Source organism: Mobula hypostoma, chromosome 2 (assembly GCF_963921235.1).
Source record: "Mobula hypostoma chromosome 2, sMobHyp1.1, whole genome shotgun sequence".
In the NCBI taxonomy this organism is placed as follows: domain Eukaryota; kingdom Metazoa; phylum Chordata; class Chondrichthyes; order Myliobatiformes; family Myliobatidae; genus Mobula; species Mobula hypostoma.
The window spans coordinates 165,726,006-165,746,724 of record NC_086098.1 but is presented as its reverse complement, the minus strand read 5'-3'; the positions used below and the strand labels follow the sequence as shown (position 1 = coordinate 165,746,724).

General features: G+C 47.9%; 1 protein-coding gene across 1 annotated transcript in view; it reads left to right on the top strand.

Moving 5' to 3' along the window:
• Positions 1–20,719, top strand: part of LOC134342641 (regulating synaptic membrane exocytosis protein 4-like) — a 143,760-nt gene that overhangs the window by 79,991 nt on the left and 43,050 nt on the right. The window contains exon 4 of the mRNA XM_063041004.1: positions 13,380–13,481. Coding sequence (XP_062897074.1) covers positions 13,380–13,481 — 102 coding nt within the window. The remainder of the gene's footprint in view (positions 1–13,379; positions 13,482–20,719) is intronic.

The window sequence follows — 20,719 nt, the reverse complement described above, 5'->3', positions numbered from 1 at the left end:
CGACGTTTCGGGCCGAGACCCCGTCGACTGTACCTCTTCCTAGGGATGTTGCCTGGCTTGCTGCGTTCACCAGCAACTTTTTGTGTTGCTTGAATTTCCAGCATCTGCAGAATTCCTCGTGTTTATGATTGTATACAGTACTTCAGTTAAAACCCCAGAATGTGTTATTTTGCTTGACGCTGAGAAGGCATTTGACAGACTTGAATGGGAATATTCATTTGATATACTTGAGAAATTTAATTTCAGCTCAAAATTTATATCCTGGATTCAATTGATGTATACCTCTGGCTGCTGTATTTACCAATAATCAGAGATCCCTGTTTTTTAGGCTTTTTCGAGGTACTAGACAGGGCTGTCCTTTAAATCCGTTACATTTTGATATTGCCCTGGAGCCCTTGGCAATTGCTATTCGTGACTCACCTAATATATTTGGCATAATTCGTGGGAATGGGACGCATAAAGTATCACTATATGCAGATGACCTGTTACTATATATCTCTAACCCAGAGAAATCTATTCCTGCAGTCATACATTATTTGCTCAGTTTTTCTGGTTATGAATTGAATCTTAATAAGAGTGTGCTTTTCATTAAATATGCAAGTTCCGATTTATAGACAATCACCATTTAGATTAGTCACTAATTAATTTACTTTTTTGGGTGTTAAAATTACTAAGAAGCACAAGGATCTATTTAAAATTAATTTTTTTTTACCCTTAATCGATCATGTGAAACAACTGTTTACTAAATGGTCCCCTTTGTCTTTATCTTTGATTGGTGGAATTAATACTATTATGGTGATTATTTTACCTAAATTTTTGTATCTATTTTAGGCGGTATCAATTTTTATCCCTAAATCTTCTTTTGATATTATTGATTCTAAAATTTCTTCATATATATGGCAGAATAGAAATCCCAGGTTAGGTAAGAAATATTTACAGAAATCAAAAAAAGATGGTTTGGCTTTGCCAAATCTTAGATTTTACTACTGGGCAACTAACATTCGATATTTAATGTTTTCGACTCAAGAATTGGATGAAACTCAAAGTCCACGATGCATGACCCTCGAGCGTGAGTCTGTACAGGGTTCTCATTGGCTTCTATTTTAGGAGCTGCACTTCCCTTTGCACTTACTAAGTTGAATAAACAAATGATAAATCCAGTAATTAAACATGCAATATGAATATGGTTTCAATTTCATAAATTCTTTGGATTGAACAATTTATCCTGTCAAGTTCTATTATATCTAATTTTTTCTTTCAACCATCTAGAATTGACCAAGCTTTTTTTCTATGGAAAACAAAGGGAATAACATGTTTTTGTGAGTTATTCATGGATGACTGTTTCAAGTCTTTTGAACAGTTGTCTGATAAATATAATTTGCCTAGATCACACTTTTTCAGATATTTACAGAATAGAAACTTTTTGAACACTACTTTATCCACCTTTCCAATATCACATCAAATTGAAGTTACAAGAAAAAATTTTAGGTTTAAACCCCTTTCAGAAGAGTCTAATAGCAATTATTTATTATCTGATTATGAAAATACGTCTAGGTACATCTGATAAAAATTAAGTATGAGTGGGAAAGAGAACTTCAAATATCATTATCTACAGAGAAATGGGAAAAAATTCTTCAATTAGTCAATGCTTCCTCAGTGTGTGCCGGACACGCCTCGATACAGTTTAAGGAGCTTCACGAGGCTCATATCTCCAAGGATAAGCGAGCTCGTTTTTACTGCCATGTAAATCCTGTTTCTGATAGATGTAATTCTGAGGTAGCTTCCTTGACACATATTTTCTGGTCTTGTCCTCTTTTAGAAAAATATTGGAAAGATATTTTTGATATTATTTTAGTAGTTCTGCGTATTGATTTACAACCTCATCTTATTACTGCAATTTTTGGACTACCAGTGATGGACTCTAGTCGTTTATCCCCTTCAGTTTGCCGTCTAATTGCATTTGTTACATTAATAGCCAGAAGATCCATTTTATTTAAATGCAAAGATTCTAATTCTCCCAGTACATTTCAATGGTTTTCCCAAATGACAGCATGCCTGAGCTTGGAAAAAATTAGGAGAGGTACTATGGATCCTTCCGTTAAATTTGAAGAAACTTGGGGCCATTTATTTAATATTTTCATATGATGTAAGTTGATCCTTTCTGAATCCTTTGTAGTAATTTTTTTCATGTATAGAGGAGCGGAGTTAACCACAAATAATTTTAGCCAACGTAATATGACAGCCCAAGCTTTGTTTGTTTTTTTTTTAGTTTAGTTTCTTTTTAGTTTAGGGGGTTTTCTTTTTCTCTCTTTATTAATATCTTTTTCATGGTCAATTACTATGAGATTGGGAGGCTAAACTATACTTGCTATTGGAATTTGTGTTGACTGTTATTATTGTAATCCCGATCTCTATGTATCATTACTATTATTGTTATGTTTAATTTTGAAACCTAGTAAAAAGATTGAAAAAGAAAGAAAGAAAGGATGGGCCTGTTACTGGGCTGTAGTACTCTATGACTCTGTGGAGAGGTCTATGAATCCTGGCGTGGGCCCTTGGAGAAGGGGAGTGTGGGGTATTGTCTGCAGGCAGACCCTGGCATTTGGGAGGGAGTTGGGGATCACGGCTTGGAGTGGGACAATGAAGCCAGAGCGACCATCAGGGACCCCAGCCTGAATGTGTCTATTGGGAGCACACCTCCTCCCAGCCTCCATGGAGGGCTGGACATGATATTTAACCCTGTCGGCCCACTTTTCTGCTTCCCATTCACACCCACTTTCCCTGACTCCTGAGTCACTCACTCATCAGCTGGGACAAGGCAATCATCAGAACCAATGGGGGTTTACACCAAATCCAAAGGGGTCCGATCTCCACAGTGAGAGGCACGTGGATCATGTAGGACGTGTTGATGGAGTGTTGGGTTCTCCCTTCACCCTCCTCCCCCTCTACCCCATCACACACTCACCCTCACATTAGTCTCTCACCCTCTACCCCCCTTGGCATGTGTCCTGCCCCAATTACGTGGCACAGTGTCTCAAATAAACCAAGGGAATCCCAGCTAATTCCTCCATTAGTCTTTGTTCTTCAAGAGATGTTCCAAATAAGCATCTGCTCCAATTAATTGCAATCCACTGTACTGGAACCAACAAAGGCCTGGGAATGCTCAGCAAATGTAGAGAACAGAACGAGTTTAAATCCATATTGATTGTAGTTCAATAATGTGCCAAGTTATTTGCATGAAGAAAATCTAGGTCACAGAGAGAGGTGGCGGGGAGGCATAGAGGAGACAGAGAAAACAGGCAAACTGATGGGAGACAGGGAGACGGAGATGTAATCAGACAGACTGATGGGAAAGAGACAGACAGGGAGACAGAGATGTAATCAGACAGACTGATGGGAGACAGACAGACAGGGAGACAGAGATGTAATCAGACAGACTGATGGGAGAGAGACAGACAGACAGGGAGACAGAGATGTAATCAGACAGACTGATGGGAGAGAGACAGACAGGGAGACAGATGTAATCAGACAGACTGATGGAAGACAGACAGACAGGGAGACAGAGATGTAATCAGACAGACTGATGGGAGAGAGACAGACAGGGAGACAGAGATGTAATCAGACAGACTGATGGGAGAGAGACAGACAGACAGGGAGACAGAGATGTAATCAGACAGACTGATGGGAGAGAGACAGACCAACAGGGAGACAGAGATGTAATCAGACAGACTGATGGAAGACAGACAGACAGGGAGACAGATGTAATCAGACAGACTGATGGAAGACAGACAGACAGGGAGACAGAGATGTAATCAGACAGACTGATGGGAGAGAGACAGACAGGGAGACAGAGATGTAATCAGACAGACTGACGGAAGACAGACAGACAGGGAGACAGAGATGTGATCAGACAGACTGATGGGAGAGACACAGACCGACAGGGAGACGGAGATGTAATCAGACAGACTGATGGAAGACAGACAGACAGGGAGACAAAGATGTAATCAGACAGACTGATGGGAGCGAGACAGACTGACAGGGAGACGGAGATGTAATCAGACAGACTGATGGGAGAGAGACAGACAGGGAGATGGAGAAGTAAACAGGCTGATGGAGAGGGAGAGTTTCTACATTACTAAATAATAGGAATTTAGGAATATATGTTGTTGATGTTTACTGTGGAGATTGTAAGGTGGTGAATTTTGGTTGGAATTACGAGTACAGGTGATATAGAATACAGGACTTGTTCCAAAATGCGTGCAGGAGCAGGTAATTGAACCTGTACATCTGGCTGAGGAAGTGGTTTGTATGTGAACATGCTTCAGGGCTTTGTCAACAGTGTCACTGAGTATAAAAACAGAGGTCATGATGAACATTTAAAACAGTCTTCCAGCCTTGTGATCAGTTTGGGTCCCTACATTACAGGAAAGGTGTGAGAGTCTTAAACAGGGTCCTGATAGATTTATGGGAATGTGCGATGAGGGTTACTGTTGCAAGGAAAGATGAAAGAGAGGAAAACTGTTCTTTTGGGAGATTTGCTAGAAATACATGGAAAGATGTGTAATCTGGGCAACGGGTCAAAGTTCTAAGTAAATTGATCATCAAAGTATCACCATATACTACCCTCAAATTCATTTTCTTGCAGGCATTCACAGGAAAATAAAGAAATGCAATAGAATTTATGAAAAATTATACAAGTACTTTGTACGTAAATACTGACAAACAACTAATGTGTAAAAGAAGACAAAATGTGCAAATAAGTACATTAAAAGTATATCAAGAGCATAGTTGTGGAGTCCTTGACAAGCAAGTCTGTAGGGTGTGGAATCCACACAGAGTTGAGGTGAGTGAAGTTAGCCAGGTCAGTTCAATAGCCTGATGGTTGTTCAAAAGTTCAAAGTACATTTATCAGAGTATGTACAGTATACTTTACACAGCCTTGAGCTTAGTCTCCCTTCAGGCAGCTGCAAAACAAAGAAACCCAATAGAACCCATTTCAAAAAGAAAACCTTCAAACACTTAATGTGCAGGAAAAAAAACAAATTGTGCAAACAATAAAATCAAGCTGATAACATTCAGAACTGAAGCTCAGAAAGTGAGTCCACAGCTATGAAGCCAGTCACAACATGCTGGAGGAACTTAGCAGGCCAGGCAGCATCTGTGGAAAAGATCTGTCGACGTTTCGGGCCGGAACCCTTGGCCAGGACTGTAGGGGGAAGGGGCAGAGGCCCTATAAAGAAGGTGGGGGGAGGGTGGGAAGGAGAAGGCTGGTAGGTTCCAGGTAAAGAACCAGTAAGGGGAAAGATAAAGGGGTGGGGGAAAGGAAGCAGGGAGGTGATAGGCAGGAAAGGTGAAGAGAGAATAGGGGAAAACACAATGGGTAGTAGAAGGAGGCGGAACCATGAGGGAGGTGATAGGCAGCTGGGGGAGGGGGCAGAGTGACATAGGGATAGAGGAAGGGAGGGGGAGGGAATTACCGGAAGTTGGACAATTCTATGTTCATACCAAGGGGCTGGAGACTACCCAGATGGTATATGAGGTGTTGCTCCTCCAACCTGAGTTTAGCCTCATCATGGCAGTAGAGGAGGCCATGTATGGACATATCGGAATGGGAGTGGGAAGCAGAGTTGAAGTGGGTGGCTACTGGGAGATCCTGTCTGTTTTGGCACAATGGACAGGATCTCCCAGTAGCCACCCATTTCAATTCTGCTTCCCACTCCCATTCCGATATGTCCATACATGGCCTCCTCTACTGCGATGATGAGGCTAAACTCAGGTTGGAAGAGCAACACCTCATAGACCGTCTAGGTAGTCTCCAGCCCCTTGGTATGAACATAGAATTGTCCAACTTCCGGTAGTTCCCTCCCCTCCCTTCCTCTATCCCTATGTCACTCTGCCCCCTCCCCCAGCTGCCTATCACCTCCCTCATGGTTCCGCCTCCTTCTACTACCCATTGTGTTTTCCCCTATTCTCTCTTCACCTTTCCTGCCTATCCCCTCCCTGCTTCCCCTCCCCCACCCCTTTATCTTTCCCCTTACTGGTTCTTTACCTGGAACCTACCAGCCTTCTCCTTCCCACCCTCCCCCCACCTTCTTTATAGGGCCTCTGCCCCTTTCCCCTACAGTCCTGACAAAGGGTTCCGGCCCGAAACGTCGACTGATCATTTCCACGGATGGTGCCCGGCCTGCTGAGTTCCTCCAGCGTGTTGTGAGTGTTGCTTTGACCCCAGCATCTGCAGATTACTTTGTGTTTATGAAGCCAGTCACAGCCGCTCCAGAACCCTGTTAGTTGTAGGCCACGGCCTCAGTTCAGTGCAGAGACGAATAAATCTTGTGGATCAGCGAGCGGAACTGGCCTGTCCCTCGCCTCCGGCCCTGGCCCAGCTGCTTCGATACTGCCTCGCCTCCATTTACACTGGTTCTGCCCCATCAAATTGCAGCTAAGTCTGTGCCAGCAACAGCCAAGCATGGTCTCATTCCCCACTCTCAGGTCCAGGCCCCACTGCTTCACTTCAGCCCGTATGCACCACGCCACAACCGCCCTGCGCCATCGAGACTTCAGTTCACACTGCAAAAATGCAGGTCAAAGGTCAACTCCGAAAGGGAAGTTACTGGCTATTGATGGCAGTGGTTATATCCAAGAAAAATAACTGTTCCTGAATCGGGGAGTGGGACCTAGGGCTCCTGTACCCCCTTCCTGATGGTAGGAGGGAGAAGGGGCATGGCCTGTGTGGTGGGAGTCCTTGGTGATGGATGCTTCCTTCTTGTGGCAGTGCTCCTGGTCAGTGCGCTCAGTGGCTGGGAGTGCTTTGCCTGTGATTGCCCGGGCTGTATTATGTAGTGGCCTTGGAGGACTGGACTGGCAGAAAGTTAAGAGTGACATATATTGTGGCCTTCGAGAGGGATTGCATCACGACCTAGCAAAGGGAAGTTGACTGGACTGTGGAGGTGAAGTCTTTGGGGGGTATATTTAGAGTGGAGGTTGATAACTTGATTAAAAAGGGCATCAAAGGTTAACAGGGAGAATGGGGATGAGAGGGAAAATAAGTAAGCCATGATTGAATGGTGGAGCAAACCGGATAGGTCAAATGGCCCAATTCTGCCTATTAAATGCCCCTGTTGTATTTGCCTCCCCACCACTTCCCCACAAATCTCCTTTGAATGTAACCCCTCTCACTTTAAATGCCCTCTAGAGGGGAGGGGAAAAATCAGGGATAAAGGATTGTATAAACCGTGGAACAGCAATCTTGAGAGAAAGCCTGGCCCAGTGTTGCTGCTGGATGATCAGAACTGCCCAGGATTGGCTTTTCCAGATTCCGATTCATTAATTCAGATTGCATTGAACTGCTGCTAAATTAACAAATCTTACATCACATGCCGGCGATAAAAAACCTGATTCTGATTCTGAACTTATCACGTGTACATCGAAACAGACAGTGAAATGTGCTGTTTACATTAACAACAAACACAAACTAAGGATACCCAGAAATGTAGACACTTGTGTGTTGTTATCTACACTGTAGACCTGTCTGCCCCTTTTAGATTTTTGCCAGAGCTTTAGTTCTAAAGCAACTCCACCAAGAGTCCTGGAGCCAGCACAGACTTGGAGCGTCACTGTAAATCTTCTGCCTCTTTTCTTTCTAGCCCTGATGAAAGGTCTTGGCCAGAAAAGTCCAGTGTTTATTTCTTCCATTAAGTCTGGCGCCTCAAGGCGATTCGAGTAGCAGCAGAACTCTCAATGGATATGATTAAATATTCTCGTTTCAGCCTGATACAGCTAAAAAGCACAACTGCTTCCAAGGTCAGTACAGTCAACAAACATGTCTTAATGCGATTAACCAAACTATCGCTGCTTGAAACTGATGGAAACAACTCTGATCGTTTAACAGAAGCCTGGTTAACCCCTTCCGTACTGGATGCAGCAATCCAGATCAACGGGTTTGCTATACATGGTCAGGATAGATCTACAGAGTCTCTCAAAAGCAGAGGTGGAGGAGTATGCCTCATGATCAACCCTTCTTGGTGCACAAACATATCAGTGGTGTCCCAATTCTGCTCACCAGACCTGGAATATCTAGCAGTAAAGTGCCGTCCTTTGTACCTACCACGGGAGTTCTCTGGGGTCATTTTGGTAGCAGTTTACATTCCACCTCAGGCCAATGTCAAGCAGGCTTTAGATGATCTGAGCAATGGGATCAACATGCACAAAACAGCGCACCCTAATGCCTTCACCATCGTTTTGGGGGATTTTAACCAGGCCAGTCTGAAAAAAATCACTAAACAACTACCATCAACAGAACACTTGCAATACCAGAGGAAACAACATACTGGACCATTGCTACACCATCATCAGGAATGCCTGCCGTGTTATTCTACGCCCTCACTTTGGGAAGTCTGATCACCTAGCTGTACTTCTACTCCCCGAGTATAGGCAGAGACTGAAGACTGAAGTGAGGACCAAGAAGGTTTGGACAAGGGAAGCACAGGAGCACTTACAGGACTGCTTTGAATCAGTGGTCTGGACTGTATTCAGAGATTCATCTTCAAATCTGGGTATGCTGCAGTTGTTACCGACTTCATTAAGACCTTTGTAGATGAATGTATGCCTACAAAGACTTGCTATACATTCCCAAACCAAAATCCATGGATGAATCAGGAGGATGTCATCTGCTGAAGGCTAGATCTGTGGCATTCAAGTCTGGCAACCCAGCCCTGTACCAGAAAACCAGGTATGATTTGCAGCCGGTTATTTCAAGGGCGAAGAGACAATTTTGAACAAAGTTGGAGGTGACATCGGATGCACGACAACACTGGCAGGATCTGCAAGATATTACTTCCTACAAAGCGAAACCCAATAGCATCAATGGCAGATATGCTTCCCTACCAGATGAACTCAACGCCTTCTATGCCCGCTTTGAAAGGGAGAACATAACTACAGCTGTGAAAATCCCTGCTGCACCTGATGACCCTGTGATCTCTGTCTCAGAGGCTGATGTTAGCCTGTCTTTAAAGAGAGTGAACCCTCACAAGGAGGAAGGTCCCTATGGAGTACCTGGTAAGGTTCTGAAAACCTGTGCCAACCAACTGGCAGGAGTATTCAAGGACATAAGTGGACTTCAGGAAGGGTAAGATGAAGGAACACATACCAATTCTCATAGAGGGATCAGAAGTGGAGAGAGTGAGCAGTTTCAAGTTCCTGGGTGTCAAGATCTCTGAAGATCTAACCTGGTCCCAACATATCGATGCAGTTATAAAGAAGGCAAGACAGTAACTATACTTCATTAGGAGTTTGAAGGTATTTGGTATGTCAACAAATACACTCAAAAACTTCTATAGTTGTACTGTGGAGAGCATTCTGACAGGCTGCATCACTGTCTGGTATGGGGGGGGGCGCGGGGAGCTACTGCACAGGACCAAAAGAAGATGCAGAGGGTTGTAAATTTAGTTGGTACCATCTTAGGTACTAGCCTACAAAATACCTAGGACATTTTCAGGGAGCGGTGTCTCAGAAAGGCAGCATCCATTATTAAGGACCTCCAGCACCCAGGGCATGCCCTTTTCTCACTGTTACAATCAGGTAGGAGATACAGAAACCTGAAGCACACGCTAAGTGATTCAGGAACACTTTCTTCCCCTCTGCCATCTGATTCCGAAATAGACATTGAACCGGTGAACACTACCTCACTTTTTAAAATGTATATTATTAATGTTCTTTGCACGATTTTTAATGTATTCAATATACGTAAAATGTAATTGATTTAGTTATTTATTATTATTATTTTCTTTTTGTTCTATATTATGTATTACATTGAACTGTTGCTGCTAAGTTAACAAAATTCACGACACATGCTGGTGATAATAAACCTGATTCTGATTCTGAGATCCTCCAGCATTTTGTTTCTGAGTTGCAGCTGAGTCTCTGATCTAGCTGTAGTGCTGTTGTCCACCACACGGTGGCAGTGCAGGACCATGTGTTGCATCTCCAACAAAGCTGCTGGCCGATGTTAAATTAAATGGAAGTGTTTAGAAAGTAGCCCCAGACGGTGTTTGAACATAAAACAATACAGTGCAGGAATAGGCCCATCAGCCTACGTATCTGTGCTAACCATGATGCATATCTGACTCATCCCATCTGAACCCATGAAGACTACTTCACTATTTTGCTGTCTTTTTGCACTACTTACCTATTTTTAATATATTTCTAATTGTAACATAGTAATTTTAATGCATTACATTGTATGTGTATATACACAGTGGATTCTGGTTAATTGGCCCATTGGTTTATCGGGGCTGCTGCTTAATTAGGACAGCGGACCGTTGCTGAACAGTTTCTAAAGAGCGTCTGTTGAGCGTTTATATTCAAATAGCCCTGACTTTTGTCACTAATAGGTGACTAGAAATGAGCAGTAAGACAATTTATCTGACCTCTCCTCTCCAATCTGGGTAACATTTTGGTGAAAAATAGATGGGTCAGGCAGCATTGTGGAGGCAAAGAGATGGTCAGCATTTTGCATTGAGAGCCTGTGTTAGCTCTCCAGATTTCAACACCCACAGTTCCTTGTGTCAGCATCCCGGGCTGAACCTCTTCTGCACCCTCTCCAAAGCCTCCACATCGTTCCTGTGTTGCAGCGACCTGACCTTCTCACACACACTTCAAATATAAGCTAATCAAAATTTTCCATGGCTGCAACATCACTTCCTGATTAGATGCCCAGTACTTCGACTGCTGAAGGCAAGCATACCAAATGCCTTCTTTATCTAATTGTCTTGTCACTTTCAGGGAGATGTGGACGTGCATCCTAAATACACCAGTGTTCCTGCACTTTCTGTACGCTTTCCTCTTGCACCTGCCCTCCGAGAATGCATCACCCCACAGAAACCTGAATTAAACTCAGTTAGATTTCCAACTGTTCTGCATCCTGGTATGTATTTGACAACCACATGAACAATGCCCCCCACCCCCCTCCATTCCAATAACCCTTTATTCAAACTGTTGTTCAAGTTTTGAAGTTCTCGATCCACCTCGAGGGAAGACAGTAAAGGAGTGGGGTGGTATTCTAGCACAGTGTTTAGCTGAATCACTTTACGGCACCAGCGATCGCCAACTGAGGTTCAATTCCCGCTGCTGTTGGTACGGAGTTCGTACATTCTCCCCGTGACCATGCAGATTCCCTCTGGGTACTCCGGTTTCCTCCCATGTTCCAAAGATGCACTGGTCAAGGTCAGTGAGTTGTGGGCGTGCTACATTGGTGTCGGAAGTGTTGTCCGGGCTGCCCAGCACATCCTTGTTGATGCAAATGAGGCATTTCACTGTCCGTTTTGCTGTTTCAACATATCTGTGACAAATAAAACTACTCCTTGTCTTTAAACCTCACAAGAACTGACTGATGATTTCTTCCTCTTTGCACATTGCCAAATGCCAGAGATGGAATAACCTTCAGCTGGGCTTTCGACCAGCCCTAACATTTTAATTAATTTAAAATAAATTTCTTATTTAATTTTATTACAGTTTGTCAAGAAAGATATTAATCTCAGAGCAGCAGATGGTCAGCACTGAGAAACTCAGACACTCTGATGTGGGTATCATGGTTTGAGATGCAATTTGTTCATTAATTAAATCACATCTTTCATACCAACACAGCTCTGCCGGGGAGCCGACTGTGATAACAGGAGCCTCTGAGGGTTTCAGGATAAAACTCTAATTTAATGCTGCAGTGTTGTGAAAGATTTGGGTCAGAAATCAATGGACAGCACTCTTATCTGAGATGGACGGTTGTAGGAGATAACCGCACTTAGTCCAGGGATCAGCAATTCAACATAGACTGAGATCTGCACTGAGGGAGGGTCACACTGTGGGAGGGGTGGTACCAAGGGAGGGTCACACTGTGGGACGGGCGGTACCGAGGGAGGGTTTACACTGTGGGAGGGGCGGTACCGAGGGAGGGTCACACTGTGGGAGGGGTGGTACCGAGGGAGGGTCACACTGTGGGAGGGGCGGTACCGAGGGAGGGTCACACTGTGGGAGGGGCGGTACCGAGGGAGGGTCACACTGTGGGAGGGGCGGTACCGAGGGAGGGTCACACTGTGGGACGGGCGGTACCGAGGGAGGGTCACACTGTGGGATGGGCGGTACCGAGGGAGGGTTTACACTGTGGGAGGGACGGTACCGAGGGAGGGTCACACTGGGAGGGGTGGTACCGAGGGAGGGTCACACTGTGGGACGAGCGGTACCGAGGGAGGGTCACACTGTGGGAGGGGCGGTACCGAGGGAGGGTCACACCGTGGGAGGGGCGGTACCGAGGGAGGGTCACACCGTGGGAGGGGCGGTACCGAGGGAGATTCACACCGTGGGAGGGGCGGTACCGAGGGAGGGTCACACCGTGGGAGGAGCGGTACCGAGGGAGGGTCACACCGTGGGAGGAGCGGTACCGAGAGAGGGTCACTCTGTGGGACGGGCGGTACCAAGGGAGGGTCACACTGTGGGAGGGGCGGTACCGAGGGAGGGTCACACTGTGGGAGGGGCGGTACCGAGGGAGATTCACACTGTGGGAGGGGCGGTACCGAGGGAGGGTCACACTGTGGGAGGGGTGGTACCGAGGGAGGGTCATTGTGGGGATGGGTGGTACCGAGGGAGGGTCACACTGTGGGAGGGGCGGTACCGAAGGAGATTCACACTGTGGGAGGGGTGGTACCGAGGGAGGGTCACACTGTGGGAGGGGCGGTACCAAGGGAGGGTCACACTGAGGGAGTTGTGGTACCGGGGGAGGGTCACACTGTGGGAGTGGTGGTACCGGGGGAGGGTCACACTGTGGGAGGGGTGGTACTGGGTACTGAGGGAGGGTCACACTGAGGGAGGGGAATACTACTGAGGACCAATGACACTGACGATTCTTAGGAGGGGATATTAATGGTCTAAGTTCACCCAGAATCCTGGGGTGAAATTAAGCTCTCAATCAGATACTCGGAGGAGATGGTCTGATCGTTATTACATTGCGCTGTGTGGGACTTGATCTGTAGTTGGGTGCAATAAATTACTGTAAGAGCAGAAGGAGCAGAATGAGGCCATTCGGCCGCTTGAGACCACTCTGCCGTTCCATCATGACTGATTTTTAAAAATCCCTCTCAACCCCATTCTCCTGTCTTCCCCCCGTAACCTTTGATGCCTTTACTAATCAAGAACCTATGAGCCTCAGCTTTAAATATACTCAATGACTTGCCCTCGACAGCCGTCTGTTGCAATTAATTTCACAATTGTGTCTACACTAGAAGCGGCTTGGGATGTCCAGAAGGGGATACGCCTTCCTCTCTCTTTCTGGGGGGGGGTGATGGCTACAGATGGGGCGTTGCAGTAAATCCTCAGCCCTCTTTCTTTCCCAACAGGTGACGTTGAAATGGGAATTCTGGAACGAGATGGGCAGCTGGAAGTGGAGGTGATTCAAGCTCGGGGTCTCACCCCGAAACCAGGGACCAAGACTCTGCCAGGTAGGTGTCTGTACCCAATGCCAGATCGAGCAAACCCATTAAAACACAGTCTGTGTGGGGTCCAGCAGGTCAAACAGCATGTGTGGAGGTGGGGAATTAGAGTAATGGAAAATGCCCTTCAGCCCATCTGCACCATGCTGACCAACATTCCCATTTACCCACATTTGGCCCATGTACCCACATTTGGCCCATGTACCCACATCTGGCCCATGTACCCACATCTGGCCCATGTCTGTCAAAGGTTCCCAACATGGGGTTCACGAACCCCTTGCTAAATGGTAAACCATGAAACTTGCTTTAAAACTTTCCTCTTCATGTACCTTTCAAATGCTTATTTGTGTAGAGACACAGCGTGGAATGGCACCTTGAGCCACACTGTCCAGCAACTCACCGGTTTAACACTAGCCTAATCACAGGACAATTTACAGTGACCAATTGACCGACCAACTGGTATATCTTTGGGAGGAAACTGGAGCACCTGGAGGAAACCCACACGGTCACGGGGAGAATGTACAAACTCCTTACAGATAGTGCCAGAGTTGATCTCCAAACTGTGCAACAGCCTGGGCTGCAATACAGTCACAATGTCCATCTCCCAATCCCCCAGGCTGCAATACAGTCACAATGTCCATCTCCCAATCCCCCAGGCTGCAATACAGTCACAATGTCCATCTCCCAATCCCCCAGGCTGCAATACAGTCACAATGTCCATCGCCAAACTGTCCATCGCCCAGTCCCCCAGGCTGCAATACAGTCACAATGTCCATCGCCAAACTGTCCATCGCCCAGTCCCCCAGGCTGTAATACATCTCCAAACTGTCCATCGCTCAATCTCCCAATCTCCCAATCTCCCAGGCTGCAATACAGTCACACTGTCCATCTCCAAACTGTCCATCGCTCAATCCCCCAGGCTGTAATACAGTCACACTGTCCATCGCCCAATCCCCCAAGCTGTAATACAGTCACACTGTCCATCGCCCAATCCATCAGGCTGAAATACAGTCACAATGTCCATAGCCAAACTGTCCATCGCCCAATTTCCCAGGCTGTAATATAGTCACAATGTCCATCGCCAAACTGTCCGTCGCCCAATCCCCCAGTCTGTAATGCAGTCACACTGTCCATCTCCAAACTGTCCGTCGCCCAATCCCCCAGGCTGCAATACAGTCACACTGTCCATCTCCAAACTGTCCATCGCCCAATCCCCCAGGCTGCAATACAGTCACTCAGTCCATCGTCCAAACCCCCAGGCGGCAATACAGTCACACTGTCTATCGCCCAATCTCCAGGCTGCCATACAGTCACACTGTCCATCTCCAAACTGTCCATCACCCAATCCCCCAGGCTGCAATACAGTCACACTGTCCATCGCCCAATCCCCCAGGCTGCAATACAGTCACACTGTCCATCGCCCAATCCCCCAGGCTGCAATACAGTCACACTGACCATGTCCAAACTGTCCATTGCCGAATCCCCCAGGCTGCAATACAGACACAATGTTCATCTCCAAACTGTCCATCGTACAATTCCCCAGGCTGCAATACAGTCACACTGACCATGTCCAAACTGTCCATCGCCGAATCCCCCAGGCTGTAAAACAGTCACAATGTCCATCGCCAAACTGTCTGTCACCCAATCCCCCAGGCTGTAATACAGTCACACTGTCCATCTCCAAACTGTCCATTGCCCAATCCCCCAGGCTGCAATACAGTCACACTGTCCATTGCCCAATCCCGCCAGGCTGCAATACAGTCACACTGTCCATTTCCAAACATTCCATCGCCCAATCCCCCAGGCCACAGTACAGTCACACTGTCCATCGCTCAATCCCCCAGGCTGTAATACAGTCACACTGTCCATCGCCCAATCCCCCAGGCTGTAATATAGTCACAATGTCCATCGCCAAACTGTCCGTCGCCCAATCCCCCAGTCTGTAATACAGTCACACTGTCCATCTCCAAACTGTCCATTGCCCATTCCCCCAGGCTGCAATACAGTCACACTGTCCATCTCCAAACTGTCCATCGCCCAATCCCCCAGGCTGCAATACAGTCACTCTGTCCATCGTCCAAACCCCCAGGCGGCAATACAGTCACACTGACCATGTCCAAACTGTCCATTGCCGAATCCCCCAGGCTGCAATACAGACACAATGTTCATCTCCAAACTGTCCATTGTACAATTCCCCAGGCTGCAATACAGTCACACTGACCATGTCCAAACTGTCCATCGCCGAATCCCCAAGGCTGTAAAACAGTCACAATGTCCATCGCCAAACTGTCTGTCACCCAATCCCCCAGGCTGTAATACAGTCACACTGCCCATCTCCAAACTGTCCATTGCCCAATTCCCCCAGGCTGCAATACAGTCACACTGTCCATTGCCCAATCCCGCCAGGCTGCAATACAGTCACACTGTCCATTTCCAAACATTCCATCGCCCAATCCTCCAGGCTGCAATACAGTCACACTGTCCATTGCCCAATCCCCCAGGCTGCAATATAGTCACACTGTCCATCGCCCAATCCCCCAGGCTGCAATACAGACACAATATCCATCTCCAAACTGTCCATCGTCCAATCCCCAGGCTGTAATACAGTCAGACTGTCCATCGCCCAATCCCCCAGGCTGCAATACAGTCACAATTTCCATCGCCCAACCCCACCAGGCTGCAATATAGTCACAATGTCCATTGCCAAATTGTGCATCACCGAATCCCCCAGGCTGTAATACAGTCATACTGTCCATCTCCAAACTGTCCATCGTCCAATCCCCCAGGCTGTAATGCAGTCAAAATGTGCAACGCCAAACTGTCCATCACCCAATCCCCCAGGCTGTAATACAGTCAGACTGTCCATCGCCCAATCCCCCAGGCTGCAATACAGTAACAATGTCTATAGCCAAACTGTCTATCGCCCAATTCCCCAGGCTGTAATATAGTCACAATTTCCATCGACTAACTGTCCGTCACCCAATCCCCCAGTCTGTAATACAGTCACACTGTCCATCTCCAAACTGTCCATTGCCCAATCCCCCAGGCTGCAATACAGTCACACTGTCCATCGCCCAATCCCGCCAGGCTGCAATATAGTCACACTGTCCATGGCCTAAATCTCCAGGCTGCAATACAGTCACACTGTCCATCTCCAAACTGTCCATCGCCCAATCCCCCAGGCTGCAATACAGTCACTCTGTCCATCGTCCAAACCCCCAGGCGGCAATACAGTCACACTGTCCATCGCCCAATCCCCCAGGCTCTAATACAGTCACACTGTCTATCGCCCAATCCCCAGGCTGCCATACAGTCACACTGTCCATCTCCAAACTGTCCATCACCCAATCCCCCAGGCTGCAATACAGTCACACTGTCCATCGCCCAATCCCCCAGGCTGCAATACAGACACAATATCCATCTCCAAACTGTCCATCGTCCAATCCCCAGGCTGTAATACAGTCTCAATGTTCATCGCCAAAATGTCCGTCACCCAATCCCCCAGGCTGTAATACAGTCATACCGTCCATCTCCAAACTGTCCATCGCCCAATCCCCCAGGCTGCTATACAGTCATACTGTCCATCGCCCCGTCCCCCAGGCTGTAATACAGTCACACTTTCCTTCGCCCAACCCCACCAGGCTGCAATATAGTCACAATGTCCATTGCCAAATTGTCCATCACTGAATCCCCCAGGCTGTAATACAGTCATACTGTCCATCGCCCAATCCCCCAGGCTGTAACGCAGTCAAAATGTGCATCGCCAAACTGTCCATCACCCAATCCCCCAGGCTGTAATACAGTCAGACTGTCCATTGCCCAATCCCCCAAGCTGCAATACAGTCGCACTGTTCATTGCCCAACCCCGCCAGGCTGCAATACAGTCACACTGTCCATCTCCAAACTGTCGATCGCCCAATCCCCCAGGCTGCAATATAGTCACAATGTCTATCGCCCAAACCCCCAGGCTGCAATATAGTCAGAATGTCTATCGCCCAATCTCCCAGGCTGTAATACAGTCACAATGTCCATCGCCAAACTGTCCGTCGCCCAATCCCCCAGGCTGTAATACAGTCACAATGTCCATCGCCCAATCCCCCAGGCTGTAAAACAGTTACAATGTCCATCGCCAAACTGTCCGTCACCCAATCCCCCAGGCTGCAATACAGTCACACTGTCTATTGCCCAACCCCGCCAGGCTGCAATACAGTCACACTGTCCGTCGCCCAACCCCCAGGCTGTAATACAGTCACACTGTCCATCGCCCAACCCCCAGGCTGTAATACAGTCACACTGTCCATCGCCCAACCCCCAGGCTGCAATACAGTCACACTGTCCATCGCCCAACCCCCAGGCTGTAATACAGTCACACTGTCCATCGCCCAACCCCCAGGCTGTAATACAGTCACACTGTCCATCGCCCAACCCCCAGGCTGTAATACAGTCACACTGTCCATCGCCCAACCCCCAGGCTGTAATACAGTCACACTGTCCATCGCCCAACCCCCAGGCTGTAATACAGTCACACTGTCCATCGCCCAATCCCCCAGGCTGTAATACAGTCACACTGTCCATCGCCCAATCCCCCAGGCTGTAATACAGTCACACTGTCCATCGCCCAATCCCCCAGGCTGTAATACAGTCACACTGTCCATCGCCCAATCCCCAGGCTGTAATACAGTCACAATGTCCATCGCCATACTGTCCATCGCCCAATCCCCCAGGCTGTAATACAGTCACAATGTCCATCGCCCAATCCCCCAGGCTGCAATACAGTGACACTGTCCATCGCCACACTGTCCATCGCCCAACCCCCAGGCTTCAATACAGTCACACTGTCCATCGCCCAACCCCCAGGCTGTAATACAGTCACACTGTCCATCGCCCAATCCCCCAGGCTGTAATACAGTCACACTGTCCATCGCCCAACCCCCAGACTATAATACAGTCACACTGTCCGTCGCCCAACCCCCAGGCTGCAATACAGTCACACTGTCCATCGCCCAACCCCCAGGCTGTAAAATAGTGACAAGGTCCATCGCCCAACCCCCAGGCTGCAATACAGTCACACTGTCCATCGCCCAACCCCCAGGCTGTAATACAGTCACACTGTCCATCGCCCAATCCCCCAGGCTGTAATACAGTCACACTGTCCATCGCCCAATCCCCCAGGCTGTAATACAGTCATACTGTCCATCGCCCAACCCCCAGACTATAATACAGTCATACTGTCCGTCGCCCAACCCCCAGGCTGTAATACAGTCACACTGTCCATCGCCCAACCCCCCAGGCTGCAATACAGTCACACTGTCCATCGCCCAATCCCCCAGGTTGCAATACAGTCACACTGTCCATCGCCCAATCCCCCAGGCTGCAATACAGTCACAATTTCCATCGCCCAACCCCACCAGGCTGCAATATAGTCACAATGTCCATTGCCAAATTGTGCATCACCGAATCCCCCAGGCTGTAATACAGTCATACTGTCCATCTCCAAACTGTCCATCGTCCAATCCCCCAGGCTGTAATGCAGTCAAAATGTGCATCGCCAAACTGTCCATCACCCAATCCCCCAGGCTGTAATACAGTCACACTGTCCATCGCCCAACCCCCAGACTATAATACAGTCACACTGTCCGTCGCCCAACCCCCAGGCTGCAATACAGTCACACTGTCCATCGCCCAACCCCCAGGCTGTAAAATAGTGACAAGGTCCATCGCCCAACCCCCAGGCTGCAATAGAGTCACACTGTCCATCGCCCAACCCCCAGGCTGTAATACAGTCACACTGTCCATCGCCCAATCCCCCAGGCTGTAATACAGTCACACTGTCCATCGCCCAACCCCCAGACTATAATACAGTCATACTGTCCGTCGCCCAATCCCCCAGGCTGTAATACAGTCACACTGTCCATCGCCCAATCCCCCAGGCTGTAATACAGTCACACTGTCCATCGCCCAACCCCCAGACTATAATACAGTCATACTGTCCGTCGCCCAACCCCCAGGCTGTAATACAGTCACACTGTCCATCGCCCAACCCCCCAGGCTGCAATACAGTCACACTGTCCATCGCCCAATCCCCCAGGTTGCAATACAGTCACACTGTCCATCGCCCAATCCCCCAGGCTGCAATACAGTCACAATTTCCATCGCCCAACCCCACCAGGCTGCAATATAGTCACAATGTCCATTGCCAAATTGTGCATCACCGAATCCCCCAGGCTGTAATACAGTCATACTGTCCATCTCCAAACTGTCCATCGTCCAATCCCCCAGGCTGTAATGCAGTCAAAATGTGCATCGCCAAACTGTCCATCACCCAATCCCCCAGGCTGTAATACAGTCAGACTGTCCATCGCCCAATCCCCCAGGCTGCAATACAGTCACAATGTCTATAGCCAAACTGTCTATCGCCCAATTCCCCAGGCTGTAATATAGTCACAATTTCCATCGACTAACTGTCCGTCACCCAATCCCCCAGTCTGTAATACAGTCACACTGTCCATCTCCAAACTGTCCATTGCCCAATCCCCCAGGCTGCAATACAGTCACACTGTCCATCGCCCAATCCCGCCAGGCTGCAATATAGTCACACTGTCCATGGCCTAAATCTCCAGGCTGCAATACAGTCACACTGTCCATCTCCAAACTGTCCATCGCCCAATCCCCCAGGCTGCAATACAGTCACTCTGTCCATCGTCCAAACCCCCAGGCGGCAATACAGTCACACTGTCCATCGCCCAATCCCCCAGGCTCTAATACAGTCACACTGTCTATCGCCCAATCCCCAGGCTGCCATACAGTCACACTGTCCATCTCCAAACTGTCCATCACCCAATCCCCCAGGCTGCAATACAGTCACACTGTCCATCGCCCAATCCCCCAGGCTGCAATACAGACACAATATCCATCTCCAAACTGTCCATCGTCCAATCCCCAGGCTGTAATACAGTCTCAATGTTCATCGCCAAAATGTCCGTCACCCAATCCCCCAGGCTGTAATACAGTCATACCGTCCATCTCCAAACTGTCCATCGCCCAATCCCCCAGGCTGCTATACAGTCATACTGTCCATCGCCCCGTCCCCCAGGCTGTAATACAGTCACACTTTCCTTCGCCCAACCCCACCAGGCTGCAATATAGTCACAATGTCCATTGCCAAATTGTCCATCACTGAATCCCCCAGGCTGTAATACAGTCATACTGTCCATCGCCCAATCCCCCAGGCTGTAACGCAGTCAAAA